Genomic DNA, 17,284 nt, shown 5'->3' with positions numbered 1-17,284 from the left:
GTATGTCTCAGCTTCCTTAAGATTCATACCCCCTTTAGGTTCAAAGTTTGTTGTCTGCCAATCTGCTGTAACTTTGTAACCCTGTTCCCACCAATGCACATTGTACCTGACGGCCCTATCCACCAATGCCTCACACCCAGTAATACCCACACCCCCCCAGCCATAAAGGCACACTCTTGCGTGTATGCCACTTGTTTTGCTGCCTACCCCTCTACCCTTGGAGCCCTCTCCTGCCACTATGGCATGAAACCTCTCTGTTTCTACCTTCATTCCTGTCCCCATGGCCATCATCCCTGTGTAGCTTGCTGCGGCTGTTGTTTTAGCTTGTGGCAGCAAACAAACAAGCCAAAAAAAAGCTTATATCGAAAAGAACCAACAAATACCATTCCCCAAAGGCTTCTTAGATTAGTTTTTCTGCTTCAGTTGGGCAGGTCTATCACCTGTAAGTCTGTCCCTCAAAGGCAGGGGAGCACTGGCTTTCCAGTGCAGATCCAACAACGAAGTCCAAAAGACTGTAACACCTCTTCATCTGCAACCTGTGACAGCAGATAAGAGTTCAAGGAAACCCAGAGGGGACAATTTAGCAGAGGACAGGTAACTAGAAACACTTCCTAGGGCCTTGGCAGAAGACAGTCTGGACTCACTTCCATGCAACCTGGTCCAGGTTCCTGGAATGAACCCCTGCCTCCCAGTCAAACCTTAATAATCCTTTAGAAAAACTCAGGACCCATCTTGGAACTTTACTAACTTAATGTACTATTCTTCCTCTTCTTGAAGACAGGCTCTAGGCTGTCGGATTCACCTACTTCACATCCTAGGCTCAGTGAATCCAGAAACCAGGTCAGAGGCCAAACCTAGTATGACATCCCAGTGCCCCAAGGCAAGGGAACAGTCTGACTGGGACAGCTTACTACCAGGGAGGAGAGAAACAAGCACAGGTTACATCAGAAGCCTTCTACTGTGCTTCCCACGCGTTTTGTGGCAGTGTGCACGTGTCTCCTTTGGTTCTGTTTTTCCTTGTGGGGGAGGGGAATAAAGCCTGAAGGCAGAAGGAATTCATGACTGTTGTTTGGCTTCATTCCAGTCACTTTCGTTTCTGCTGGTGACAGCTGTTTTCCTCTTCTAATTGAGGTCTGGAGTAAGTCTTCCTTTGCTACGTCTTCCCCTGAGCTAGGCACAAACTGATGTAAGAGCAGGCTTCTGGTCTGACAACTGTGAACACACGCAGGAGCAAAGTGTGTAAGGCAGAGTATGCTGTCAGGGTGGTCTACCTGCTTGCCTGTCAAGTATCAGAGCAGGAACAACACTCTGGGTGCCAAAGGATTGAGAGACTTCATTCACAAGTCTCCCATAACGAGTACACAAAACTTCCCACCACTTCATAAACTAATTCTATTAAGCATCTCCTGAAATCCCATCTCCACCAGGAGGCTTTCTGGAATGAAGGGGTCAGCAACTTTTCTAGATGTCCCTGTACTATTTTGCAGATCAATTCTGTGGCAGAAGGCTTACTGAAACCTATACATTAAAAAAAATTTTTTTTGTGGCAGCCTACCAGGGTATAAGCATTTAAAAAAATAAAATTAAGGGCCCGGTGGCGTGGCCTAGCAGCTGAAGTCCTCGCCTTGAATGCGCCGGTTCTAATCCGAGCTGCTCCACTTCCCATCCAGCTCCCTGCTTGTGGCCTGGGAAAGCAGCTGAGGATGGCCCAAAAAGCTTTGGGACCCTGCACCCGCGTGGGAGACCCGGAAGAGGTTCCTGGTTCCCGGCTTCGGATCGGCACAGCACCGGCCTGTTGGGGCTCACTTGGGGAGTGAATCATTGGACGGAGGATCTTCCTCTCTGTGTATCTTTGTAATAAAAATAAATAAATCTTTAAAAATTAAGACCCAGAGGGTTCACACACCTTGATTAATTTTCCATGTTGTGAAATGGCTAAGACAGGGTTTAAAACTAGGCCCATTTCTCCATCTGCATTTGCTATGACAACAATCTGTTTTCCATATAATTACAACATTCTCTGTATCTGTACCCCAGTGGGATCCCAGATGCATGAAAAACTGAGTGCTAATAGCTTATATTACTAAGAAAGTGTCTGTCTTCTAGAAGCCTCATGATTCCTGTCAGTGTTATAGGACTCACAGAGCAGCAGTGGGATGTCCTATGGAATGCATGGTATCTTATGAAGCTAACAAGTACCTAGGGAAGAGGCTTCAAACTACAAGAAAAGCCAAATGTCAAGCACTCACCTGAGTCAATCCACCAATCTCCTTCACAGACACATAGAGGCGATAGAGGTCCAAAGGTTTCCTACCCACAGCAGGCAGATTGGTCATGCCCATGGCCTTTTCCTCTGTGAAGGCAAGGTAACGGTCTACCCACATCTTCCTCTCAGGCTCACCACCCAGCTCATATAACTTGGTGATTTTTTCATTGGTTGTGGTAGAAGAACTGGATTTCTGGAAGGGACAGATGAAAAGTCATGGACTGGTTAGATTCAAAACCGATAATAAGAGTCTCAGAAGTCTCCTGATTAGGGTAGCAATAAAACTGCTTACTTTAGGGTGATCACTTGCCCCTGCCCTGTGTTCACAAGGCTGAAGGGCCAGAAAGGAGCCAGACCTTTCTGTAAAGGAAGAGAGCCAAGACGAACTAAATGGTATGTATTGGGAGCTATGCTGGATGCCTTTACATATTAGGTATTATAATTTCTTCCACGTAAAAAGAGAATTACTTACTTATTTGAAAGACGGAATTGGAGACAGGGAGAAGAAGAGAGGGAGAGAGATTTTCTATCTACTGATTCAATCCCCAAATGCCTATCATGGCCAGAGCCAGGAACTCTATCGTGGTCTTTCACATGGCAAGCAGGGGCCCAAGCAGTTGAACTATGACACATTGCCTTCCCAGGAGGTATTATCAGGGAACAGAACTGAACTGAAAGCAAACACCTAGGACTTGAAGTAATATTCTAATATGGAATGTTGCATTGTAAACAATGCTCAAACCACTGTGCTACAACACTAGCCCAAGGTAGCAATGTTTAAAATCTGACAGCCTTTAAGTAGCAAGGCTCAGTTTCAAATTCTTGTTCAATACATATCAAGGCACAGTGGGGTAAGTAGCCACCTATAATGCCAGCATCCCGTAAGTGTCAGTTCAAAATCCTGGCTGCTCTGCTTTCAACCTAGCTCCCCATTAAAGTGCCTGGGAAGGCAGCGGAGATGTCCCAAGTTCACAGGCCCCAGTCACCCAAGTGAGTGGAGTCCTTCACAACAGAGGCAACAGCAGGTTTTTCAGACGATTCAGTGATGTTGCACTAGGTTAGAACTACCACTCCTTTTTTCTCTCCCCTTTCTATCACTAAAAAAAATAGGACCAAAGTTGAGAGGAGCCAAGACGAGGCTTGTTACCTTGGATTTGGACTCTGTCTTGGGTGTCCCATCTGCCTTGTTGTTCATTTTGGTCGCAGGAGTTAATTTGACATCCCCAAGGCCCATCATCTCTGGGCTGGCTGCCATCCCTATATAAGAGAAGAAAAAAAAAAGTCATGTCCAATGGATTCAGTTAATATGATTATCACTCTTAAAACATTCTCTAGGCTGAACAAGGACAAGTACGAACCTGCTGAATTGTTAGCCATGGTTCCACCCATGGGATATGGAGGTCCCTGAGGGTTGATCATGCCAGCCATACTATTAATCCCTTGTCCATAGGGAGGTCCAGTTCCCATCATGCCCCCCTGATTCATGTTGGGGTAGCCTGGTGGCCTGAGGAAGAAGATGGAAATTGAGAGAGATATGGGTTAGAATGGGAAGGTTTCAGATTTGGTTTTAAAAAGTAATTAAGGCTGTATGACCATCTATTAGGTTTAAAAAAAAAAAAGAAAAAAACTTTTGTGTCTTCCTCAAGATAGAACTATGTAACATGTAGAAAGTCCAAAATTCTATTTCCCACAAAAGATTAAGATTTGAATTCTGTACAACAAACAATGCATTAATTTTAAGGGACACACTCCAAAGTCAAGCCGTATTTCCTTTTCACAGCCTAGATGAATGCTCAATTTAACCGAGCCATAATCAGAATGGATCAAGACATAGCACCTAGAGGTGACTTTTTTTAAAAGATTGATTTATTTTTATTGGAAAGGCAGATGTACAGAGAGGAGACACAGTGAGGAAAATCTTCCATCCAATAGTTCACTCCCCAAGTGGCCGCAATGGCTGGAGCTGAGCCAATCCAAAGCCAGGAGCCAGGAGCTCTTCTGGGTCTCCCACACAGGTGCAGGGTCCCAAAGCTTTGGCCCGTCCTTGACTGTTTTCCTAGGCCACCAGCAGGGAGCTGGATGGGAAGTGGAGCTGGTGGGATTAGAACCCACGACCATATGGGATCCCAGTGCATTCAAGGTGAAGACTTCAACTGCTACGCTATCGCGCCGGGCCCCTGGAGCTGATTTTATAATCCTTCTTGAAGGACATAACACAAACTTTGCACTTCTATCACTGTGATAGTCTATCAAAACTACTTTCTCAGTCAATTACTTTATCTTGATTCATCAACTCTGGAATGAGATTCACTTTAAGAGCAGTGGGCAGGCCTGGAGCAATGGCCTGATTGGCTAATCCTCTGCCTTACAAGTGATGGGATGGGTGCTAGTTTGTGTACCAGATGCTTCACTTCCCATCCAGTTCCCTGTTAATGGCCTGGGAAAGCAGCAGAGGATGGCCTAAAGCCTTAGGATTCAGCGTCCATGTGGGAAACCCAGAAGCAGCTCCTGGCTTCTGGCTCTGGATGGACTCAGCTTTGGCTGTTGCAGTCACCTGAGAATTAACCAGTGGATGGAAGATCTTTCTCTGCCTTAATCTTTCCAATAAAAAGAAACATTTGAAAAGAAAGAAAGAAAAAAAGGGGCCCAGCGTGATAGTGTAAGCAGCTAAAGTCCTTGCCTTGAACATGCCAGCATCCCAAATGGGTACCAGTTCTAATACTCGTGGCCCTGCTTACCATCCAGCTCCCTGTTTGTGGCCTGGGAAAGCAGTCAAGGATGGCCCAAAGGCTTGGGACCCTGCACCCGTGTGGGAGACCTGGAGAAGCTCCTGGCTTCAGATTGGCTCAGCTCCAGCCACTGTGGCCACTTGGGGAGTGAACCATCAGATGGAAGATCTTTCTCTCTGTCTCTCCTCCTCTTTGTATACGTCTTTCCAATAAAAAAAAAAAAAAAAAAAAAAAAAAAAAAAAAAAAAAAAGGCAGTGGGTACCAAAAATATGTTAGTGCAGAGTTGTATCTTGAGTAAGAATGCAACTACATTAACAGAAATTTGTGCCCAGAGAAGATAACTTAAGTTGCTGAACCTACCCGCAAAAGTCTCCTGCACTTCAGTCTCACCAGTCAGAAGCACAGGACCATGCACAATGGCAGAAAGGGCAAACCACAATCCTACCACCCTTTTTCATTTTTTATACCACAGTCCCAAATTTCATGTGTATCACAAGAAGCCTTTTGGGAACAGACCGAAAAAGAAAAATTGATAGAAGTGAAATCACCTCCCCTAAAGACTTACTTTGTCAATCAAAATAACCTGTCCTGGCTGAGACCCCACTGGGGCAGCCACCGGGAAGGACCTCCCCAAGTAGGGAGGAAAGAGTGGGAGGGAGGGAAGGAGGTGGTGGGGAGGAAAAAATTTTAAAAGCATAAACCTGAACAAAACAAAGCAAAGCAAAATAAACAAACAACAAGCTATCCTGTACATTTCTTTACGTGATTTGATCATGTGAAATTGATAATAATTAAGATGTTCAAGAATCAACATTTTTATTGTCTTCCACACTATAATAGAAGATGTAATAAAACCAAGTTTTCTGAAGAGCTTTCAATTAAATGTTTATCAGTTAGATAGGCATACATACAATGTTCTCACTCAGGGCCAGAAGCATCTCAATTACCCAAGCCAGTCTACAGACACCCTTTTCATTTCCTAGGCCTTACCTGTTTTGGATAGAGTTGGCAGCAACATGCATGGCGACAGCAGTTTCTTGAGTTTTCCGGTTCATGCCCCCTGGTGGGGGACACATCCCTGACCCAACCTGAGGTGGCATATTGGCCATGTTAGGGCCATAAGGCCTGTTGCCCATGGAGGCATGACTCATTCTCCCTGGAGGGAGTGTGCCATAAGGTGGGATGCCAGGCTGCCCATGCATCTGACCTCCAGCACTCATGGGGTTTATGCTTCCAGCCATGCCTGCATTAGGGTAGTTGGCATTGGGCAAGGCATTATAATTTGGCTGTCTTGGGTAGCCTCCTGGAAGGGGAGAGGGAGAGGACACAGCAACTGGGTTAGAGAATCACAGGCTAATCGTTAATATCTCTTAGCTCCTAAACTCCAAGCAGCTAGAATCATTTACTATTGTGATCAGGGAAGAGACAAACTTCATAGAAACTTTCACTGTCATGGGAAAACTAAGCAAAGCAGTGGTGTTTCCTCAGCTTACAGAAAGCACAGAGCAAGCCTGGCTTTGCTGGCACCTGTGCCCTGCAACCTCCGAGGAAGTCTTCTTCACACTCCTCTTGCTTTCTATCCCATGCTCTGAGATTCACCTTCAGATCTGCCTAGGGCTGATCTTAAGTAGGCATCTATTCTATTAGCGCTTATTTACCAAAAAATATCCTGACTGCTGCCATCTGTAGTGTCTGCTCAGTCCTGGGCTAAAAGTCTTAGTCCCATTTTATAAATAAAACAAAGCTCAAAGAAATTCAGACTTCTTCATGGTGATATAGTTAAGGAGAGACAAGATGGAAGCCAATACAGTCCTACTTTAGACTCTGGGTTGGGAAGATTTAAGGAAAAGGACGTTTACTCCTACAGCTCATCAGCTAAGGAACTACTTTCCCCTCTCTGCCTACTCCTACCTGGACAGCACACTCACCTTGTGGGCCATACTGGCCCCCCTGGGGGCCATAGCTTCCCATGGAGTTTTGCTGGTAGGAGCCCATGCCTGTGTGCATCTGTCCTCCAGAAGGCTGACGTGGAGATAAGGCCGAGCCAGGCTGGGGGTTGCTGTACTGGGGCATCTGGGGGTTCCTCTGCATATAACCTATTTGTGGATAGTAGACATACAGTTAGCAGTTAGCCAGAAACTTCATCTGGATCTTCCATGTGGGTGTTCAGGGGCCCAAGCACTTGTGTCATCATCTGCTGCCTTCCCAGGCCCATTGCCAGGGAGCTGGATGAGAAGTAGAGCAACCACAACTCCTATATCCCATATGGGATGCTTGCAGAGGGCCTAACCTGCTTTGCCACAACACTGGCCCCAATCATATACTTATCAGCTCAGTATAATGGGAACAAATGTTCTCCTGGGACTTCATCATTTGTGTTCTCTTTACAGCTACTTGCATGAAGTGCCTGATTTGTTATATTGTCATTTAGCCTTTAAGGCACATACGAAGTAGCCCAAAACAGAAACCACAGCATGTCAACTGTTTCTACCAAACAGAAGTTTGAAAAGACAAACAATAATGGTAAGTGACCGGGGCAGGTGCTTTGGTGCAGAAGGCAAGGAAGGCATTACTTGAGTCACCTCCAAACCATACTGGACTGTGTGTAAGGCAGAGGATGATGCTCAAGTACTTGAGTTCCAGCTAGCCACATGGAAGATCCACGGAGGTCCTGATTTATACCTGGCCTATTCCTGGCTGTTTTGAGTCAGGATGAGTCAAAAGCCAGGGCTGGCCCAGACTGAAGTGAGGCAATTCCACCAGGGTCTCCCAGACAGGTGGCAGAGGCCCAAACATTAGGGCCATCTTTCGTTGCTTTCACAGGTGCATTAGCAGCGAACTGTATCAGAAGTGGGACTTAAAATGGTGCTCATGTAGGATGCTGGTGTCTCAGACAGCAACCATGATGCTTGCACCCAATGTGCATTCCAATTTCACAGCTAGCCAGTGATTCAAGATTATACAATTTCCCAAAAGTTATCAGTCCTCTTTTGCTCCAAAGCCCAGGTTCTCACCTCGATCTTGGGCAATGCTTGATTGGTTCATGGAAGGATGCATGATGCTGTCCGACTGGCCACTGGGGGGCCGAGGAGGCATCTGGTTGCCTGTTCCAGACAGAGAAGATAGATAGTAAACAAGTCGCGGTGAAACCTCAGGATTTTAACTGGGATGTCAATTCAGAGGTCAAAGTGGCTCATAGAGAGGTTAAGTACCTCCCAGCCTCAGACAGATCCAGCCAAGAGGGTCCCCTTTCCCCTTTTCAGCTAGGAAGGGGAAACTGCAGACAAGAGTTAGCCTCTACCAGTGCAAGGCTAGGGCTTCCCAGTATCACTAGGGCCAATCATCTTTCCCTCTCCCCAAAAAGTGGCACTTAAGGGTACCTGGCACTGCAGCAGGCGAAAGTGGTCCTGAGCGAGACTGAGCAACACTGGCGGGAGAGCCAACAGGGGAGGGGGAGGGGCCTCGGATGCCAGGCAGGTGAGGGGAGGTATGAGGAGAGAAAGGAGACTGAGCTGGATTACTCTGCTCTCCTTGGCTGCTGGAAATCCCTGATGTGCTCACTCCAGGACTCAGAGCTCCTTCTGTCCCCATGGGGAGATCATCTATTGAGCCAGACAGATCCTGAAACAGACACAGAACATGGATCAGTAATGAAATCAGTAAAGATGTTTTCAACAAACTACATGCTTAGCATCTCCTTAAATATCCAAATTCACTACAAGAATTATTTAATTATGATGCTAAAGTTTACTTGTGAAAAACTCTGTTAAGCACTAGGGAGAGAGTATTTTAGACTTTGTAGGCCATATATAATCTCTCAAAACTACTCAATGCTGCCACTCTAGTACAAAAGTAGTCATAAGAAACATGTAAGCAAATGGGTGGGGATGTGTACCTGGCCCATAAGTCAGTTTTCATTTCCTCAAAGCATATTCCATTTCCTACATCTTCTTTTCCAGGCCCGAGTTGTATGGTCAGTCATAGGAAAGCAGTTACATATGCTTTTATTTGAAAGGCACAGGGATAGATACCCCATTTGCAAGTTCACTTTCCAAATGGTTGCCAAGGGCTGGAGCTGGGCCGGTCCTAAGTCAGGAGGCAGGATTTTCTTCCAAGATGCAGGGACCCAAACAATTGGGCCACTTGCTGCTGCTCTCCGAAGTGCATTAGTACCTGCACTGGTACCTGTATGTGATGCTGGGATTCCAGGCAGAGGCTCTTAACATGTGTTAGCCCCTGAGGACAGCCACTTCAATGAGATCTTAGCTTTTACTCCGGGGGGAACTTCACAAAACACTGGCAGGAGCTGTATGTAAGAAGTCTGGACAAAATCCTTTAGGGAGTGAACCACTGGGTAGAAATTATGTGTTTTTTCCTCTCCCTTTTCTCTCTCAAACTGCCTTTTGGGTGCAGAGGTAGTGAGAATTAGTTCCAGTATAGATGGGAACTCAAAGAGATCAACCTCTAGATAAATCCAAAGGGCATCTTCCTTATTTAATTTACAGTGAGAAACTGGGAGAGGGAGGAGAGAGGAAGGGGGAGGAGGGAGAGTGGAGGGAGGGACGGAGAGAGAAAGAGAGAGAGACAGAGACAATTTCCCATCCCTTGGTTCACTCCTCAAATGGCCACCACTGTCAGAGACGAGCCAGCCCCAAAGCCAGGAGCTAGATTGGAAGAGGAATAGTTGTGACTTGAACCACTGCCCATATGGGATGCTGCAATCATAGGCAGGAGCTTGTATGCCACACAACGATGTCAGTCTCTCTCTTCTTTTTTTTTAAAGATTAAAAAATAGGGCTCTACGGGCCCGGCGGTGTGGCCTAGCGGCTAAAGTCCTCGCCTTGAATGCCCCGGGATCCCATATGGGCGCCGGTTCTAATCCTGGCAGCTCCACTTCCCATCCAGCTTCCTGCTTGTGGCCTGGGAAAGCAGTTGAGGACGGCTCAATGCCTTGGGACACTGCACCCACGTGGGAGACCTGGAAGAGGTTCCTGGTTCCTGGCTTCGGATCGGCGCGCATCGGCCCGTTGCGGCTCACTTGGGGAGTGAATCATCGGACAGAAGATCTTCCTCTCTGTCTCTCCTCCTCTGTGTATATCTGACTTTGGAATAAAATGAATAAATCTTAAAAAAAAAATAGGGCCTTGTACAGAAGCCTAGTGGCTAAAGTCCTCGCCTTGCACATGCTGGGATTCCATATAAGAGCCAGTTTGTGTCCCAGATGTTCCACTTCCCATCCTGCTCCCTGGCCTGTGGTCTGGGAAAGCAGCAAAGGATGGCCCAAAGCCTTGGGACCCTGTACCAGCATGAAAGACCCAGAAGAAGCTCCTGGTCCTGGCTTCGTATTGGCTCAGCTCTAGCCATTGCGGCTGTCTGGGGAGTGAACCATCAGACGGAAGATCTTCCTCTCAGTATATCTCACTTTCCAATAAAAGCAAAATAAATCTTATAAAAAAAAAAAAAAAAAAAAAAGGTGCTGTCTACCCCTTAAAGGCTGTATAGCTATAAAGCTGCCCTGCTTTCAACCCTGGATACCTGGCTTGTGAGCCAATCAGAACACACTAACAAATGCAGCCAGATGATAACAGGAGCCATCTGAGGGCCAGTAAAGGTTTCCCTAGTGTCTGCACCAGGACCCATAGCCGAGGGCTCTGAGAGACCAGAAGCCTCCCCTGTACACTTTTTCTCACAAATCTCCAATCCTTATCCAACTGTCTGTTCTGGTAACAAGAACCACTTGCTCACTGGAGAAGGAAACTAGCATTTCAGAACAGAATAGGAATCAAGGGTCCATTCATAAAGCTGGAACTTGGGCTCTGACCAAATTGCTTTGAAAAATCACGGTTTGATTTGAACATTTGAATGGGTGTACATCTATCTTTTACAAGCACAGCACTTTCACGGTGAAAACACTTCAGAAAACACAGGTAAAGCCAAAGCCCCCCTGCTGTATTTCTACTGCCCTCAACACAGGAACCCCTATTCAATTCGGCAAGCCTCAGATATCTTCTGAAAACTTTAGAGGAAAAAAATCTACCAAAAACAAACACAAAAACCTCACTAGTTGTTACCAGGTATGGGCAGCAACTGAGAAGCTAATTTCTTCCATCGCATTGCTCTAACAGGCTCCCTGGATATCTACAAGGTGACTGCTTGAGCCCAAAGGAGGATCTTAGGAACCTAAAGAAAACGTACAATGTTCCCCACCCAGCCCCCCAATCTGGGCATGCCCAGGGCCGGGATTCCCACACCCTGAAGCATCTGTGTCCTGTGGAAAGGGGCTCTGAAGATGTCAGGCAGTGTTGCAAGACATCCAGAACACTCATGAGAGAAAATGCTCATCAAGCAGCCGTCACCAACGGCCTGTCTAGCCAGGGATGCCTTAGCATAGAGTAACGTGGGGCAAGGAAGCAGCGCTTTCTTCTCTCCAATCTGGCTGGTGTGAGGCCAATCTTTCAAACTGTCCTTCTCATAGATTGCAAACAGTCAGCATGGGGTAGCTCGTTTGAAATAATTTTAAGTGGGCCCGGCAGTGTGGCCTAGCAGCTAAAGTCCTCGCCTTGAGCATGCTGGGATCCCATATGAGTGCCGGTTCTAGTCCCGGCTGCTCCACTTCCCATCCAGCTCCCTGCTTATGGCCTAGGAAAGCAGTGGAGGACGGTCCAAAGCTTTGGGACCCTGCACCCGTGTGGGAGACCCAGAAGAGGGTCCAGGTTCCCGGCTTCGGATTGGTGCAGCATCGGCCTTTGCACTCACTTGGGGAGTGAATCATCGGATGGAAGATCTTCCTCTCTGTCTCTCCCTCTCTGCATATCTGACTTTGTAATAAAAATAAATAAATCCTTAAAAAAAAGAAAAGAAAAAGAAATAATTTTAAGAAACAATCATGTACTATTAACAGCAATTATCACTGAAGTATCTACTACGAGGCGCATTTTGCGAGTTAGTTTTCTAAATTCTTGGCTGTAGGCTCTACCATTGCTACCATTTTGAAAATGAGAAAGCTGATACTAGAGAGATTGAATTAATTATATGCTTAAGTTGTCACCCTGCAAGTAAGTGGTAGAAACAAAATCTGAACCCAAGTTTGCTGGACTCCCAAGTCTACACACTGTTCACTTACTCTCTTCAGTATCCTGGGGCACAACATGTACTGTGGAAAAAGTACAGACTTTTGAGTTAGGAGACCAAGGCTTAGGTTTCGGTACTTGGTAGTTGTGACCCCACACAGGAGGCGACAAGATGGGCTTTAGTTTTCTCACACAGTGAGTGGACTGGACAAATCTGAGTTTGTGACATCCCTGGGATTTATGCATCAAACTCAACTAGCACCATATGGTTAGGGTCAAATACCAGCAACAATACACTGAAATGAGGGACATAATTACATATAACTGGCATAAGATATAAGACACACCCATCAGTCTGAGTAGCTAATCACAGTAATTATTTTTATTGCAGAATAGAAGGGGGGTGGTAAGGGTACAAATTTCCAAAAGAAGTCTCCCTCACTTACCTACACAAACGCGTACTACTCTGAACTTCACGTCCTTTTATTACACAGGACACACCTCTGCTTTTGTCTTACAAAAAGCCAGTTTTTCAGGTCTTTTTGTTTCACAAAAAGTTGGATGTCTGGTTACTGAGTCAAACTTCAATGTGCCTAACAAGTTCAGTTTTCTACAACACGCTTCCCTTCAACAACAAGTTCACGGGCCAGCACTGAGGTACAGAAGATGAAGTGGCTGCTTGCAGTGTTGGCATCCCTTAATAGCACTGCTTAGTGCAGGCTGCTCTGCTTTCAATATAGCTTCCTGTTGATGAGCCTGGGAAAGCAGCAGAGGATGGCTCAAGTGCACTCAGGTGGGAGACCCAAAGGAAGCTTCCGACTTTGAACCAAGCCAGCTCCAGCCATCGCAGTCATTTGGAGAATGAACTAGTAGATGGAAAATCTTTCTAACCCTTTGAAATAAACAACAAATCTTAAAAAAAAAAAAAAAAAATAAATTCCAGTCTACCCCAGCATGTCAGGACAAATTCTCAGCTTCCCAAAACGAGTCCACCTAACATGGGTCTTCTGGGAGGATAGCCCAAAAGATTAAAGCACCCGTTTGGTGGAAAGACCTCTTTTCCCAGGTCTGCCTTGCTCCAAGTATAATCCTGCTCAGAGAGGGGAGGTAAGGATCAGCCTATTTAGGGTCCTACCAGTTCCAAGGAAGCAGCAGGGCCGGGAGAATTTTCTCACGTGTTTCCAACGTGTTTCATGCATATTACTGCTCATCTACCATGCAGATCAAAAGCACTGGAGCAGTTCCAACTATTTCACACAGAATCTCACACCCCAGGCTGGCTACAGCCCCGAAAGCCTTCAGTTCTTCACTTGAAATACTGCCCAATGTTATTTTGGGACGTGACCTGATAGAGGAAGCCCATAGGGACTCCGTGACGATAACTATTCCAGCTGTGATTGGTTGCCCAGTCTTAGTGCATGCCAGCATGGGTTTGTCAGGCTGTGCTGACAAACAGAACTCAGCAGCTAACACCCTCTCTTCACACCACAACAAAACCATTCCCGAAATCACACAGTTCATACCTCACTGGGAGCAGGAGGGGTAGGCTGGCGTGCATGCCTGTGTGTGTGCGTGCCTGTGCATGTGCACACTGATGCTCTTGGAACAAGATTCACAAGTTCTGCCTGATGAAGTACATTTTCAAGCAGAAAGGTGGCAGATCAGGGTTAGAGGCGGGGGTTAAAAGATCTCCCTGTGGAGCCACATGGGAATGGTATCAGTTTGTTTTACCAAGCAGCTTAAACAATGTCAATAGGCAAGTCTAAGAAACAGGCTCATGGCAATGCTCACACTCGAGATTTTTCCATAAATTTGGGTAAATTCTTGAGGAGCCCCCAGATGGAGTTCTTGTGTCTATTCAGCTGTGAGGAACTGAGTTGTACACATTGCTTTATGTATGATTATTGGCATGTAAACACCCATAAAGACAACCAGATAAATCCCACATACTTGTTTGCAGTGTGTGTGTATGTTAGTGGCAACTTCGCAACTCAGCCATATTCACCTAAATGATAATCCTTATGGAACAAAATCCAAATACACAGCCTGTAATGGCCTAATCTAGATGTCTGTGTGGGGATATCAGGCCCTGAATTAAAAGGTCCTCTGTGAGTGTGTTCCCACAGCTTCTTGTGGACTGCCCTACATAGCATCGGCTCCTCTCTTATACCTGCTGGTCCCTATAATTTCTTTAGCAATTTCTGTCTCCCTGCCCTGTTCTAAGACATCTACAGCCATGGCATGAGGCTATTCCATTGCTGGAATACAGCAAAATATCTTGATGAACAAAGAAGCAACATAATTATTGTGGGTACCAAGGGCAAAGCAGCCACCTCAAATATTTCTACAACATCCTCAGTGAAGTTTGCCACTGAAACTTTTAAAAATCTCTTTAGTCTTTGTCATAAATGTTAGAAAGTGCAATCTGACCCACCGTAAACTACTAGGGACTCTGGAGTTACGCAACTACTACACTGTTTTTCCAAGGAGTGGTCTCAGTCTGACAGATTGACTACCACCTATACCTAAACAGCAGGCTAGCTGGTGTTGGCTGAAATGACAAGAACAAATCAAGACAGAGCAGACTGCCTCTTACTCCTGCTGGTATATCTGGGTCAAGGGTTAAACAGGTGGTAAGTAAGGGGTGTAGGGACATAGAAGCTGACACTATCCATTTAGTTTAGGTCTCCTGTGTGGATGACACTCAACCGTCTGATAAAGAGAAAGTGCTTCAAGCAAGGCTCAGAAAAACTATTTCCTTCTTGCCCTACCCAGTTCCAAAAAACTTGGTTTGTATCCTAGAAACCACCAAATAGGATGAGACCCCCCACCAAACTTGCTCTTCTCTTTTTCTACAATAGGCTATTGTTCTGCGGATAATGGCTCATTCTTCCTGGTACCTTCTGGCTGCCTGGTGGGGAATGCACAGCAGAGAAGGGTCAGACTCTTTGTCTCCAGAATGCTCTTCAGAGGCCCACCTCCAAGAGGAAATCCCCTACATATGTTGTCAGGATTCATGAAGAAGGCTCTAGGAGACCAAGCCTCCAGAGTTCAAGGATGTTGAAAACAAGCTAATAAAGTAAGCCCCTTTAGGTCTCCATTTTGAAAGAAAGCAGAATTGCCATGGATATGTGACTATCTAAGAATTGGCTGACTGACAACAAATTTTTATAGTCATCTTCTGATTTAAGTATAACTTCCAATTTATTAAAGAGGGAGGCTCAGAAATTAAGTGACTTACTAAACAGAACTGGAGTTCAAATCCACATACTCTGCACTCTTCCTGTAAGACAGAGCTTGGTGCCATGATGCAGCTGGGGTAGGTAGCAACTTGTCTTCAGGCAGGTTAAGTTAACAGGTTAACCTCATTAAGCTCCTTTATAGAAGACTGACACTAGTTTGCCCAACTCTACAATGCGATTTGTTCCCCCTTTTCCTGAGCCATTCCTCCTCTTACTTTCACGGTTTATTTCATATAGCATTTTCAGTTTGCACCAACCTTTTCCATGCTTGTGGGCATGCACTTTCCCCATTCCTGGGTTTTCAGAAGGGCACATAATATTAAGAGAGGTGTTGGGAGAGGTCTTACAATTGCAGGGCACATGCAGCAAACTAACTGCTGTGTAGGGAGAAATCTGCATTCAAACTGATTTAGTTTTAGTATCAGGCAGAAGGGTGTGGCTCAGCTAGCAAAGTTGCTCTTGGCCTCTAGATGGCCTGTCTCAGGCAATTTCAAGGTGTACCTGATACCTCACCCATTCTGCAACCACACTTCCAGAGTGACAACTGGATCTTGCTCGAATTCTGGTTCAGTGGGAAGCCTCCTTTTAAGCAGCAGTCAGGCAAATTTCAGCCCCCTGGCCACAGATAAACTCCAAGAATGAGCCAGAGTTCTCCTTTCACACACCAGGCCGGCTAATTTCCCAGGCACCAATCAAGTGGGCAGGAGGACCAATTGCTTCAAGATGTACCATACATAAAACTGTAGACTAAAATAACCTTTTACTTTTGGGAACTTCAAGGATGACAATGGCTTTGAGGAATCAGTACATAAATCAGAAGCCGCCACATTCAAGGCAAGCACCTATGAGCCCCCAGTCCTCACTCCATAAGCAGAAGGAGAGCTCTGCTGAAGTGGCTCCAAACTCAGTGTTACGGGGCTCATGGTAGCATTCTGCTAGCTCTCCCCTTTCTCCACCAGCCCAGGGGACCAGAGCAGGCACACTAGGATGCCAGAAAAGGCAAGAGACTGGATAAACACTATTCAACAATCCAATCAGAACTATCATATTGGGCCCGGTGCAGTAGCCTAGCAGCTAAAGTCTTTGCCTTGCAAGTGCCAGGATCCCATATGGGTCCCTGTTCTAATCCCAGTGCTCCGCTTCCCATCCAGCTCCCCATTTGTGGCCTGGGAAAGAATCTGAGGACCACCCAAAGCCCTGAGACCCTGCACCTGCATGAGAGACCCAGAAGAAACTCCTGGCTTCGTACGACTCAGCTCCAGTCACTGTGGCTACTTGGGGAGTGAATCAACAGACAGAAGATCTTCTCTGTCTCTCCTCCTTTCTGTATATCTGACTTTCCAATAAAAACAAAATACAACTCATTAAAAAAAAAAGTATTCTCTTTAAGCCCAAACTCTGTTCATTTCCATGCCCGCTCTCACCGCAGCATTTGAACTCTAACCCTCGCCAGTGAGGGGTGTGATATCAAAGGGATGAAGCATGACCCAGAGCACTGTGGTGACCACTGCAGCAGTGCAGGCAAGGCCTGTCTGGAAAGGAGGCTGTCGGAAGGCGGGGCTCTGTGTCACCGCAGAAATTCCAATCTAATTGCAAAATCCAAGAACCTGCTGTTCTAACCCACCTCAGCAAAATCTCCTGAGGTAGTTCTGATCTGGTGAATGGAGGCTAAGGGCACTGCTGAGGTAAAAGAAGAGAGACTGCTGGGCTGCTGGCATACCTGTGGTAGGAGCCCTTGCAAATAGCAGCTTGGCTACTGCAGCACTCATTGATTTTCCAAGGGTCGATATTCTGTTCCTACAGATCTGCTCAGCTGGAGGTTTAATCACACCGAGTGCTTCTGCCCAACATCTCCTTCATCCCACCAAAACCCCCACGCCCAAGCCAATAAAACAAACATGAAACAGAATGAATAGCAAAGGACAGATGCACTGGTCACTCCCCATAACTGTTCCCACCCCTAGAGAAATTACAAG

General features: G+C 46.1%; 1 protein-coding gene across 1 annotated transcript in view; it reads right to left on the bottom strand.

Annotated features, from left to right (window-relative positions):
- ARID1A (AT-rich interaction domain 1A) overlaps positions 1-17,284 on the bottom strand; it is an 89,238-nt gene that overhangs the window by 9,622 nt on the left and 62,332 nt on the right. Inside the window, exons 5-11 of the mRNA XM_004592214.3 lie at positions 8,377-8,617; positions 8,011-8,100; positions 6,925-7,092; positions 5,987-6,299; positions 3,625-3,770; positions 3,414-3,523; positions 2,250-2,459 (exon numbers count right to left, since the gene is read on the bottom strand). Of these exons, the coding sequence (XP_004592271.2) occupies positions 2,250-2,459; positions 3,414-3,523; positions 3,625-3,770; positions 5,987-6,299; positions 6,925-7,092; positions 8,011-8,100; positions 8,377-8,617 (1,278 nt within the window). The remainder of the gene's footprint in view (positions 1-2,249; positions 2,460-3,413; positions 3,524-3,624; positions 3,771-5,986; positions 6,300-6,924; positions 7,093-8,010; positions 8,101-8,376; positions 8,618-17,284) is intronic.

Source organism: Ochotona princeps, chromosome 2, assembly GCF_030435755.1.
Source record: "Ochotona princeps isolate mOchPri1 chromosome 2, mOchPri1.hap1, whole genome shotgun sequence".
NCBI classification, from domain to species: domain Eukaryota; kingdom Metazoa; phylum Chordata; class Mammalia; order Lagomorpha; family Ochotonidae; genus Ochotona; species Ochotona princeps.
This window is presented reverse-complemented; position numbering and strand designations above follow the sequence as displayed.